This window comes from Thermobia domestica, chromosome 7 (assembly GCF_964235325.1).
Source record: "Thermobia domestica chromosome 7, izTheDome1.hap1.1, whole genome shotgun sequence".
Lineage (NCBI taxonomy): Eukaryota > Metazoa > Arthropoda > Insecta > Zygentoma > Lepismatidae > Thermobia > Thermobia domestica.
In genome coordinates, this window is record NC_137460.1 from 291,995,171 (window position 1) to 292,008,499 (window position 13,329).

Below are 13,329 nucleotides of genomic sequence, written 5' to 3' on the forward strand. Positions count from 1 at the left end.
CCTTTCTTTGTAAATAGTTCACCACACTTGAATCATGGATGCTGTTTCAAAAATGTTTCTTATCTGTAATATTTACCACATTCACTACAATGAAATCGTTTCACACCTGAATTGCCTAACTTATGTTTTGACAGATGGGATTCTTGTCCAAATGATATATCACATAGGTCACAAGAATATGATCTATTGTCTTAATGAGTTAGCATGTGCCTTTTAAAATTATCATTACGAGCAAATAATTTATCACAAGTACACAGCTTCTCACCTGTATGACTTAACAAATATTTCTCCGGATTAGCTTTCCTTGAAAAGATCTTATCGCATTGACTACAATGAGTCTTTAATTTTTGAGTTAACAAATGAGATTCCAAGTAGCGTCTCTGAAGAACTGATTTATTACATATAGGACAAGAATACATCTCTTTATATTGTTGTGACTTAACAGTATGTATTTCTTGATACATTTTCAAGTTCGACTTTTTATTAAAAGATTTGATACACACTGTGTAAAAGTGAAGTTTCTCCATAACAGTAGCTGATGAGTGACTTAGAAACATCTGATATTTTTCACCGTCTGCACATGGCTCACTAGTTTGAGAATTAGCTGTCAACTGGACCATACCCTTTGGACGAAACTGATCGAAACTTGCGGTCTTGATTACATTATTAAATGCATTTCCAGAACATTAATCGTTCCGAACGAAAATAATACATTAATATACAGTTTAAACATTTTTGTATATGTTCTAAGATAATGATAAATATCACTGTTTAGGAGACATTATACATCAATATTATGTTTCAAAGAAATGCGCGTAATGCTTAAGCTGTACAAAAAATCGCATGATGTTTGCAGATAAGTTTGTTTATCTTACTGTTATGTGATAAAGATATACAGCGTATAATAAGGGTATTTCATACTAATAAGTCCCATATAAACATAATATTACCGATCTTGCCCCATCATAGAAATGCAAACTGTGTTTTCTCCGATAGTTGAAGAAGACAAAATCAGTGAATGAAAATATTACTAGTGTTAAGGGAGAGAGTCGAGAAAGTAGAAGAAAGTATGGACGTTGCATTATAGCATTATGGAACAGTGAAACATCAAGGGACTTGTTGCACTTCAGTGAAACTATACAACATATGACTGATAGCTTGTGTGTGCAGAAAATAAGCAGCACTTGCAGTAGATGTCCAGTAGATATAGTCATATCTTGCCACCTGGTGCTTCTCTTGCTGGTATCTTGAACTGATGCAGAACAGTAAAAATGAAGCCAAAGGGAGATAAAATGGAATATAACATATCCACAAGTTAACCAGTCAGTACAACAGTCGAAACTAAGAAGTAGCCTCACACCACAGATATACATTCTGCTATTAGTCGCTACAGACATTAAATACACTGTGAATATCCAGGAGCTACTCTCGACTGAGTGCTTGCACCGAACACGAATTCTTTTCATCAAACGCTCCAAAACACTTAAATAAAGTTGGGCATTCACAGTGTGACCTGCTACAAATTTATGATAAATGATACCGTTACCGTTGTAGAAAAACAGGACTATTGTCTTCTGAAGTCCAAGTTTCTTCCCTTTGGTAACTTACATTTGGCACTGAAACGTTTAGAAGTATGATTATAACGATAACACTAACACTCGCCCTCCGCAACAATGGAAAGTAGAAAATTTTTATTTCCTATGAGTCACTGTCGGGATGTCACGGGTGCAAGCAACACGTCCTCAGACAAAGAGTGTGGCACAAACTGCAATGCGATCCTCTTCTTGCCCAAATCTAAGATTTTACGAATTGTCTCCCTGTTAACCCCAAACTCATCTACCATCATTCTTACAGCCAGTCACGATCTTCTTGCACATGTTAACGGACCTTTGCAACGAGTTCTTAGTTAGCAACGAACATTGGGCGACCCGGCCGAGGTTCATCTTCTGTCGATTCTACACAACATTTCAAACGATCACACCATCTAAAGATCTGTAAACGAGATATACAGGTATCCCCAAACACTCTCCACGTCTAATCAACAATCTCTGTGGCACTTTTACCCAGTTTAACACAGAATTCGATAATAACTATTTGCTCCATGCTCCTAGCGTGACGAGGGTCTCTCAGTGAGTGCTGGTAATAGCGTCATATTTGTCGCCATGCTTCCCGTGCGACAATGTGGTGCTGCCAGTTTGCAGAGAGATTACTCTTTCGAATGGACATATTGATTTACGCATTGCATTCACTATTTCGTCACAGTAAAATCAGTCTCATTACCTAATTGTCTGACGATGTATATCAGCAGAGGCTTAACGTTTTCCTAGGATGGATGCAACCTGCATTACATTTCCTACGACGAGGATTTTTCTTGAATATTTGGATGACGTACAATGTATTGTATTTTTTAAAAAAATAAAATGAAATCTAAGTTTTACATCCCACGGTTATGCCGGTTAAGCTAAAGAAGACGGTAATGATGAGCAATGAATGAGTGATGAAATGAAGAAAGGGATGAACTCCGAGAAAACCAATGCGCAAGGTATTTGTCCGTATCGTATTTTGATAATTGATTTTTAAATGTAACGTCCGGTTAGCAGCGATGCTACATGAGACGTTGATCTGATTAACGTGAAATTTGAACCACATGAACTCCTGAAGGGAATCAAACCCGGATTTCCCACGCCAAGTGGTATCATATTTTGACAAGAACTAGTCCAAATATATTTTCCTATATACGAAAAGGATTAGCCCGTCTGTACGTACGTAACACCTATGAAGTTTACTTTATTGAAGATTGGAATGAAGATAGGATCAGTTGAACGACAAACTTTTCTTCTAGTATCGGCCATACTAGAACTAAGTTAGTCATACTTTAGAATTGTACATTTATCGTAAATCTGCTGGCAAGACGTTAAAAATAAACAGGTCATTGAAAATCAGGACACAATATTATTATTTCTTTATTCAGAATGTTGGTATCGTTAAGAAATGTACCATTGTAACAGCTTGGACGACGCATATGCATAGAACTAAAAGGGTGTATAGTATATCAATATATAGTATGTTATTACACAACACTATTATTTCCATGATACGACATTATGTTAATTGCATTTTCTAATATATCTCATGAGATTTCATAAGTTTTAGACATTTGTTCCCACATGAATTTTATATATCTTATGTTAGCATACAATTGTCTATACAAAAGTGAAGATCGATTTTCTTGATATTCCCTGACACAAATTCTTATTTTCCCTGACAAATTCTTGAATATAAATGGAAAGAAAGATATGGGGTAAGTTCCATCATACACTTTTTCAACGGTCTCCTTTATCCCCAAAGCTGTCCAACACATACCTTTAATTACGATTTACATATTTATTGTCAATATGAGTAATTATTATTTACACAAAATTTAACAAGTATATAATAATATATGTATGATACAGTAATACATACCTTGACATTGCAAATTAGACTATTCTTTTCTTTAAAAAAAACAATAAGCAGTCAAGAATATATTGCCAACTCTCCCTGAGCCTAACACTATCAGTCCTAATATTACCAACACATGGTTTACATTTTAAAACAGAATTTTGTTTTGGTTCCAGTTCTTGAATTTGTTTCACGAGAGCGTATTGCTCTTGTTTGTAACATAATTCCATTTTCTTTCTTCTTCCAATTTCTTAACTTCAGAACTCAGTTTTCTTCTTTCACCTCTGATTTTACTTTCCTCTGCACTTAATGATTCGTTTCTGTTTAGGGTATTCATCATAGTGTCACCGAATTGAAAGAAGCATTCTTTGATCAATAGGAACATATTCTACACCTCCATAGTATATAACTGCATCATGCACCCGCCTCTAGGGGCTCGGTTTTCCTGAAACCAGAATTAGTATTATTCTTGTTAACTTGATTTTGAGTTTAACGTCCCTTTCAGCAGCGAGGCTATATGAGACGGGACCTACTAATTAACGTGGACTCAGAACCACATGAGCTCCCGCCGAGAATCGGATCCACGTCTCCCATGCCAAAGGCGCGTACGCTAACCGCTTAGCCACGAATGCGCTAAGTATTCTTGTGTTTTGTCAAACTATACTATCTTTGGTTATCTAGATAGCACCGAGATATACCTCTTTTCGCGTATCTATAATACTCTATTTCATTTTTTTCTAATTTTATCTATGTTAGAGAGATTTTCATATTAGACTTTCGTCGTTATTTTCACGAATAATTATGCCTCTCACGTTTATATTATCATTTATTATTTTATTTTGATTCATAGATATTATCAACTTACATTATTTCATTTATTTAAGTTAGAAAACATATATAAGAACTATTTCCAATATCGTTACTTAGTCGTTATTATAATCATGATTGCAATTATCAATTTTTATTCTCCTACCATCCCTTTTTTCCCTATCCTTATCTGAGCATGATAAAGCATGTACAACTATATTAATTACATGCTAATACACTTTTTCTATTGTCGCAGTGAACCAGTACTCATGAACACTCCAGCTGACGCTCAAGGTCGTCGATTCTTGATACAATGCACTGCCAGCAATCTTGACCTAGATTCGATACACACTGCAGGAAAATCAAGTTTGTTTCCTAAATGGAACAGTATTTGCTAATATACTTTTTTCTCTTACTCCTTGTTTAAAGGAATCCTATACGAACTTTTTCTGCAGCTCTTCAAATTTTCGGAATATTGCATTTTTATCAATTCTACACGAAATTAAAACATCCTTGTATTTAACCTCGGCGTTGGGGTGTGTAGTATTCTGCTATATTGTTAAACAACTAAAAGCTATTATAATCACAAATTTACTTGACTATTTACATCATTCTAATTCTTTTCTAAATCTCATTTAATTCATTAATCCAGCTTCAAAGAACCTCTAGCTACGGATGTACGTTGTCAGACAAGTATTTGTAAAATCATTACATTATATTATTGTAAAATTAGCCAATAAACGAAAGACTAGTGTTCCTCTCCATCAAGTCACATTCTTTTAGATTGCATGAGCCTCCTTGTTGAGCGATCTAAAGTTTCACTATCCTTTCCCAACGAAACTAGTGGAAACATTTCTCAAGGGATAGTTGTGAGTTGAACGTGGATTGTGCGAGAAGAATCAGTAACTATTGGAGGCAGAAGACGCTTCAGACTTTGAAGAGTTGAAAGTTCACCGCAATAGAAGCAGCACATGAGGGAAGTCGAGGCCATCATCTAGAAATTATAATCGAGACATTCCAATATATTCATCGCCCCTGGTATATTTGACAGGATACGAAATCCAGTCGTGAACTTCAGTTTGGTTTCATCAATTGCCAGCCAGAAACTGGAATAGTACTTGAAGAGTAAACTCGTCATTCGTCACAACTACGACGTCATCAAGAACCAAGAATAACTAAAAAAAAAAAAAAAAAAGTGTTTATTTACAATCCTTCTACTTAAATTCCTTCTCTTTTTTTTTATCTCCTACCTAATCCAGTCGCTATTTTATCATTTGAAATTGTTCTGTTTCATTTATGCATTAAAGCATATCATTGTAACAGTTGCGTGTAAGTTGTTAGTTTTCATCCCCATCTACATCCCATTGTTTAATTAATTTATAATAATTCATCAGTGAATTAGAGATTAACATCTGAGCTAATTAAACTTGATGAGCCACACCTGGACAATAGCTATAAACTTTAAAACAATCTTAAGGATAAGCCCTCGAGAATGTCCTCAAAATATCGATGATCATTTCAAGAATTGGTCGCTAGAAGAATACTTTGAGGTCAGTATTGTGACAATCAATTTAAAATAGTGTTTAGTTGCTTAAATGTACTGTCGTACATGAAACTTGTATATTCTATTATTAAAAACTGAGCTCACTGAATTCAAGCCAGAAGACTTTAGCCAATCATTCTCTCATTTTAAGTTGGAGCATGTCATGAGTTGCATCGCCGTTGTTTTCATAAATGAAGTTCGCTAAGTAGTTTATTGAAGTAAGTGATTCAATTGTTCTCATGCGTTCGATGAATAGGATTTCATTATCAGCTTAACGGACTTCCCGCAGTAGTCCTTCTCCATCTAATTGTCAGACCCGCATTTCTGACGAAATTAATCCAGTAGATGAGTGCGATATGGCGTTGGTCTTCTGAGGACTACGATACTCGATAACGAACTGTGGTCTCCGTAGCGCAATCCCGTAGTGCCAGTGATCCCGAGTTTGATTCCCATAGAGACACAGAAAGGAAAAGGTAGCCATCCTGAGTGAGGTTTCTCCTTGGTTCTCGTCATTCATACCAGGCAAATGCAGAGATAGTACCTAACATAACGGTCCCAGGCCACTAACTTTCCCCTTTCTCCGGATAGCGTGATCGCTGATGAACATAATTTCTCCTACGTAACGGGCTTAAAGCCATAGTTGGCGGTAGTGCTCAGACACACGTGGAAATAAATAAGGAATTAACAGCACATCTTTAAATTATTGCTTGAAAGGAAAGATGTCAGACTAGTGATGAATACTGGGAATATTCCCGGTGGAATTTAAAAAATGGTAATATTCCCGGGTTATTTCCCTGGCCTATAAATTGCCGGGAAGGAATTTATTTCCATTCCTTTACTTTATCTTCCAAATTATAAGAACAATATGACCAATTACTTTATTTTAATATATTGTGATTTACTTTTAGGTTTTAAAGAATTTGGAGGTTAAAAAATTTAAAATTCTTTGACTACTTTATACAACTAATAATATGATTTTTTAAGATCCATGTCCATTTGCACTAAAAAGTAAGGTAATTGTTTAGTATTGGGGGCCAAAACTAACAAAAAGTAGGATGATTTAGGGAAGAAATGAGTTGATAGTGGTGTTCAAGTAGTCAAGAAAGTTTCGAACACATTTTTTTTAGAGCAGTAGGGAATTCGTACAAACTGTAAAGGTAAGTGAAAGTGATTTATGTGAGAAAAAGAAGTGAATTGTTGGTAACGAAGATAGAAAACGACGTGCCCTGCGGGGCTCTAACCCGCCTTCACTCGCTTACGCTCGCTCGCCAATGCTGTCTGAATTTAATGTTGGTATCGTAATTTAACGTATGAAACCATAAAACAACCGCATGGAAATAGAATATCGCAAAAAAGGAAGTGCAAAATCTGGCCCCCCAAAGCTAAACAATAGCCAAAGATAGCAAAGTACTAATTTACAAATGATGAATGAACCCATTTTGTAAAGTAATGTAGAATTATGTAGAAAAAGAAATGAAGTAGTATTAATAAACCCTGAACCACCGTTAGTAATAGACGTCGGTCTGGCTCCTTTCTCTGACTCGAATTTCTGAAGAGGTACTCGGACTTCTTTTACATGTGAATTAACGCATGAAATTTCGAGAAATAGGCAGGGAGAAAGGTCGTGTGAGGCAATGTTACATGCAAAATTATAAAGAAAAGAAAGTATCATGCAAATATTTTGAACATACATATTTATGAGAAAATGTTGACAAAATGGTGGGATATGTGTCTTCTGGCAGTTACCCAACCTAATTTGTTTATAATATTTAAAAATTTAATATGTTTATAGTATCAGCAGTAGAGTCAAGTTTAGAAAATCCACTTACATGTAAATTTAAATTGTTTAGCGGTTGAAAAGTATGTGGACCAACTATACCATTTTTGAAACTTATTTACTTTCACAGAACATATCGTAAATCAATATCCATTTATGCGTACTCTCTAAATATAATAAAATATTAATAAAATAACATCGCTCAGAATATACATTTTAAAGACTCCTTTGGGGACAACATTAATAATATACTGTGATATAAAAACGAATTTACTTTGAAATTATAATATAGTAATAGAATGCAATTTTCTTTGTGATTGTAGATAAATTCCCGGAAAATTCCCATTTTTGGGAATCTTCGCAGGGAATATTCCCGAAAAATATCTTCCCGGGAATTTACCCATCACTATGTCAGACATTCTGCATAAGCATATTTCCCAGCATTCATATATTGTAAATTCAAACTTAATCGATTAATATTTTGGAACTTGTTCGATTAAATGTTGTGTAAACGATCAAAAATTGATCCAATTGGTCTTAATGATATGGTTCTCATGTGAATGATTAATAAAATGATAATCTAAGCTCCTTTGCTCTGTATAGGATTTACCACATACACTGCAAACATACGGCCTTTCTCCTCGATGAGCCATCAAATGCTTTATCAGTTGACGTTTGTGCCCAAATCTCTTACTACATTCGCTACAACAGTATGGCTTATCACCCCGATGAGTCATTAAATGATCTTTGTAATACTCTTTTAAGCTAAAGCATTTGCCACATTTATCACAAGTGTACGGCTTGTCATTTGTATGAATAACTAGGTGCTTTTTTAGACCAGATTTTCTACTGAATGTTTTACCACATTCTTTACAAGCATTAAGTTCTTCATGAGATTTTACATGAAGATGTAAATGAATAGTTTGTCTGAAAGTTTCACCACATAGAGCACAAAAATATGGCTTCCCTACCGAATGGGATAATTCAGGATCAACCGAATCTCCACTTTGATGAGGCGACTTTCCACATTGTTCACTAACATACTTTTCCACACTGCAGTTCGAAGTATTCACTGTTTCTTTTTCACGCTGTGACTCCAAGTGAAGTTGTGAGGCACTGGAGTTCCCACATACATCACCCGATAAAAAACCACACAAATCACTGGGAACTTCTTCACATTTACCATGATTCCTAAAAGAATTAAATAAGAAAACGTGTTAGGTAACATGATGCATAATAAAGAGGAAGTTTTTTTCCATCAATTCAATTTGAACTTTATTCCTAAGCACATTAGCAATTAAACATTGAATCAATGAACTTTAAAAAATTCTCAATTTTCTTTTTAAGCAGAACTTGTGTATAGTGGTCGCAACAACAAAATGGCCTTAGTGGATGGTAATCGGAACTGTCCGGGCGGTTGTATCCTATTACTAGTGACATTGTAACTTAATGTTTGTCCAACGACGTTGCCATAGTTTCGGTCCCAAGTACACTGTGATTAATGACTTACATATGTGGATTCTTACTTTCTTTCTATATAGAGAAGGGAGAAACTAACAAACATCAATCAACTTGGCTGTACATATGGGTCGTTACTTCTGAAAGGAAGAAGAAATATTGTGTTGAACGCACGTTGAAAGTGTCAAATAACAAAACAACACCCAGCACTTTGAGTTTCCAGACTACTTTTCTCTTCACCAAAACATTTAAGACATCCCATTCCTTACCAAGATGGGGGAAAGCAGTTTTTACTCACCCCCCCCCCCCTCTATTCTCGCCGAGAACCGCCCAGTTCGAATTTTGCTGGCGACACCGAATTTAGGAGTAAATATTTGTTTCACTACCATGTAGTGGAAGGTGAATTTTCTATACCACCCACTAAGGCTTTTAAGCTCTTGCCTACAGAATATAACAGAATCTCAATTACGCCAAATGTGTTTTTGAAACAAATTAAATAAGAAATCATACTTACGAAAAGTAGAAAAAAAACTGCCGTTTGATCTACTTAAGAGGACGTTCTGTTATATGTAATAATCTCATATACATCGTCCAGTTTCGTGTATATAAGTAAATATAATTCACTCAATACATACAAACACACACACATACACATTATATATATATATATATATATATATATATATATATATATATATATATATATGGGGTATTCTAAAAATGGCGCCACGGACCTCAGAGCACTATTCTACAGGCCAAAAATAAAGCGAAAACGTTATATAATGGCTTGCCCTCCGCGACTTCCTTCAGCCGCTATGAGGTAACAAAAATTCACAATGTGCCAGCGTCGCAGATTAACCTGGATCCATTAGGATTACTCTACGAATACAAGAAGCAGTTGAATTGATTGCTACACTAACAGGTGATGCTAGTGTCACTCAATATCGACTTTAGCTGCCAACTGGAAAGAATCGATGTAACTATTTGATAGATTGGTAGATCTATTCTATGGTTATTTATTTGCGACATTGACACACAGCGCAATTTGTGTTTCCAGACGAGGAGTGGAAAGGTATACGAATATATATATATATGTTTGCTTTATTTTGACTTGTAGAATAATGCTCTGTGTTCCGAGGGCGCCATTTTTAGAACACCCAATATATATATATATATATATATATATATATATAGATAGATAGATAGATAGATAGATAGATAGATATAAGAGAAATTGTATCGTAAAATGCGATGCATTTATGATCACCGTCTGTTACTGGTGTACTATTTTTGCAACAAAAAACGGTATCTTTGTCTTCCGTTCATGACAATGGTGTTTTCTGGAGCTTACATATAATTAAAGCTTAGTGATGAATTCCTCTCGAAACCCAACATTCCCTTTAGATGTTTGTTAGGTTTTTAAGAGCACAGTTTACTACGAACTACATGTTACATTATTGGAAACTGTGGAACCGACGATAGAGATCATATGTGTTTAGGTACTTTACCTCTAAAGAAAGCGTACCTCGAAATCCAAGACCTGAACTTATTTTTTCAGAAAATAGATTACTAAAACATGTGGCTCTTTTCTGCCCTTCTATCTTCTCATAGTTGTTTCATATCCTTGACTCAGAAATTTAACTCATTTTGTTACATTCTCCTGTAATGCATAGAAATGACGAAAAAAATTGCCATTTGGTTTAAAAGGATTTTAACAACAGTAATGATAAAAACTAACTGGATTAAAGTAGCAATTGCCTAAAATACAAGTGAAGAAACGATTATTTGTTTGAAATTAAGCTATTTTCTTTCTATCGTAAAACAAAGTTTCACCTCATGGAGTAGTCCCAATTCCCCGTTCTTTTCTAAGTCACTATACGGATTCCAAACGTAATAAAAAGCTTTATATGGAAACAAGTACATTCAAAAACAAGTACCAGCTTAGACAAATTGCAGAATGTCAAAGGTACAATATTTTGAAAGTATCAGTATAATTGTTATGCCTTTTCCCCTATCTTGCTTTCCATTATCATTCTGGTTTGTGATACACGGTCTACACAAAAAAATAAAATAAAATAAAATAAATAAATAAATAATCATGTTACATATACCATAAATACTTCTATTACTGTCTACACATATTCTCAAATTTAATAATAAAAACACAAAATTCATTAAAAAATAGTTTTCATTTACATACATACACACACACACACACACATATATATATATATATATATATATATATATATATATATATATATATATATATATATATTACACGTATGATCTAGTGAAAATTATTAATGTATGTCATTTACTTTGTTTACAGATGGTGGTAGTTTTCAGTAAGGTAGAGAAAAAGCACCGGTGGTCGTCACTTTAAGGTTGAAAAATTACTCTTTTGTCTCTATTGTGAGCATCGTAAATCTTCGGAGCTGTACCATAGTTGGAAAGACACATTGATTCTCTCTGCACATGACCATGCAGTTAAAATTGGAAGTGGAATACCCGATGAACGGAGAACAATATATTTTTAGTTAAATCCCTTGTATTGCACCAGTAGTCGTCACATCAAAATCGAAATGTTCCAGTGGTCGTCAGGGTTTTGTACCAGTGTTCGTCACACATAACTTAACATAATTTATTCAAAAGCTCACTGTTCATCAGTTTAAGGTTAAGAATAGAGTATAAAATACTAAGCTTAATAACACTATATCACTTATACATGTAGCACTCAAGTATGAAAACAAACATGTTTGTACATACATTTTCAAAGCAATTTGAGAGATAATGTTAACTGTATTCAAAATTTAATTATAACATCACCTTAAGCTTAAGAATACACTATAAAATACTAAGATTAATAACAATACATTACGTTAAGCACTCAAGAATAAAAATAAAAATTTCTTTAAACAGTTTTATTAAAAGCAATTTTAGAAAGAAAAAATGCTTTTTTCGTGAATAGCACATATGAAATGATATAACGAAAAAGAACATTTCTATTCATTTTTCTTGTTTGACCCGTCAGTTTAAAAAATTTAAAATATTTAATTGATCGTCAATATTTATGACAATCAAGACAAATTCAAATGTTAAGCTTCTCTTTCATTTGTTGACTTTTACAATAAAATAATCTTCAAATTCTTCCTAATATGCTGCATCAAGGAACTTTGCGACGGAATAAAATCGTACTTTTCTTATTCTTACTTCATTTTTCTCCGCCGTCTCTTTGTTCTTCATTCTTTCCTCGGCCTTCTTCATCATGTTTTCATTAGCTTCACGCTTTTGCTGTGCTTTCTGTTCATACCTGGTTCATGACTGGGAAGCTTTTCTATTCCTCTTCTCTTTCTATTTGATGGAGATGATTCATGAAAGAAAGCGGCGGCTCGTTTAAAACGACCTGGAACTTGAGAACGTCTTGAACGTTTTAGAATTGTACGTGTTCCTGGAGAGGAAGAGCTAGCCTCTCAAGGAGGTGGTGTTTGGGTTAATGTTGGTAGGATTGGGGTAGACGTAGATGTTTCAGGTATACAACTAACATCTCTTTCATTTTCATGCTCTGTGGAATCATCTTCTTGTTCTACCTCTACAGTTGCGGAGCTTCTGTTTGAATCTTCATGCGTCAGATTGTTTGAAGTTGCATTCCTGATCTTCCGCCACACATCAAACAATGATTTATCTTCAATACTCCCTTTCCATGTACTGGTACCCGACCGTTTGAACTGAAGAAGTTTTTCCTCTCCTATAGCACCTTTAGAGCGACCATTGATAATTTATGGTCAGTTGCGTTCACATTATGTTCTGACGAAAGTTCTTCATTTTTATGTTTTTGACACATAATTTTGACAGCCTTAGGGTTCCACGGTATTATTCCGCAAGCTCTGAAACCGTTCTGAATAATATTTGGGTTTATATCATGTAAAACTTCTTTCAGTAGGGGACAGAAATTTCTTTTCTTGAGAATGGGATGGTCAATATTATCTAGTCTCCATTGTTGCACTCTTTTTTGCAATTTTTTCTTCAACGCCTTGAAAAGCGCCACATCCATAGGTTGAATGAGATGAGTTGCATTCGGGTGAAGGACTACAAGAATAATACCATTTTTTGAACACAATTCGCTTGTCTGAAGCGTTAAATAGGATGAGTGTCCATCAACAAACATTAACACAGGAAGGGTAATATTTTCTTTGACTATCCAAGGATGGAAAACATTAGCTACAAATTCATAGAACAGAGCTGATGTCATCCATCCGGTCTCTGATCTACATATCCCCCATGTCGATGGGACACTTTCTGC

The 13,329-nt window shown here is 34.7% G+C and overlaps 1 protein-coding gene across 3 annotated transcripts in view; it reads right to left on the minus strand.

Moving 5' to 3' along the window:
* Positions 1-6,928: 6,928 nt before the first annotated feature.
* LOC145691045 (uncharacterized) overlaps positions 6,929-13,329 on the minus strand; it is a 64,233-nt gene continuing 57,832 nt past the window's right edge. For all 3 annotated transcript variants that reach the window (XM_081766657.1, XM_081766656.1, XM_081766658.1), the window contains one exon: positions 6,929-8,759. In XM_081766657.1, the coding sequence (XP_081622783.1) occupies positions 8,084-8,759 (676 nt within the window). In that variant the 3' untranslated portion in view covers positions 6,929-8,083. The remainder of the gene's footprint in view (positions 8,760-13,329) is intronic.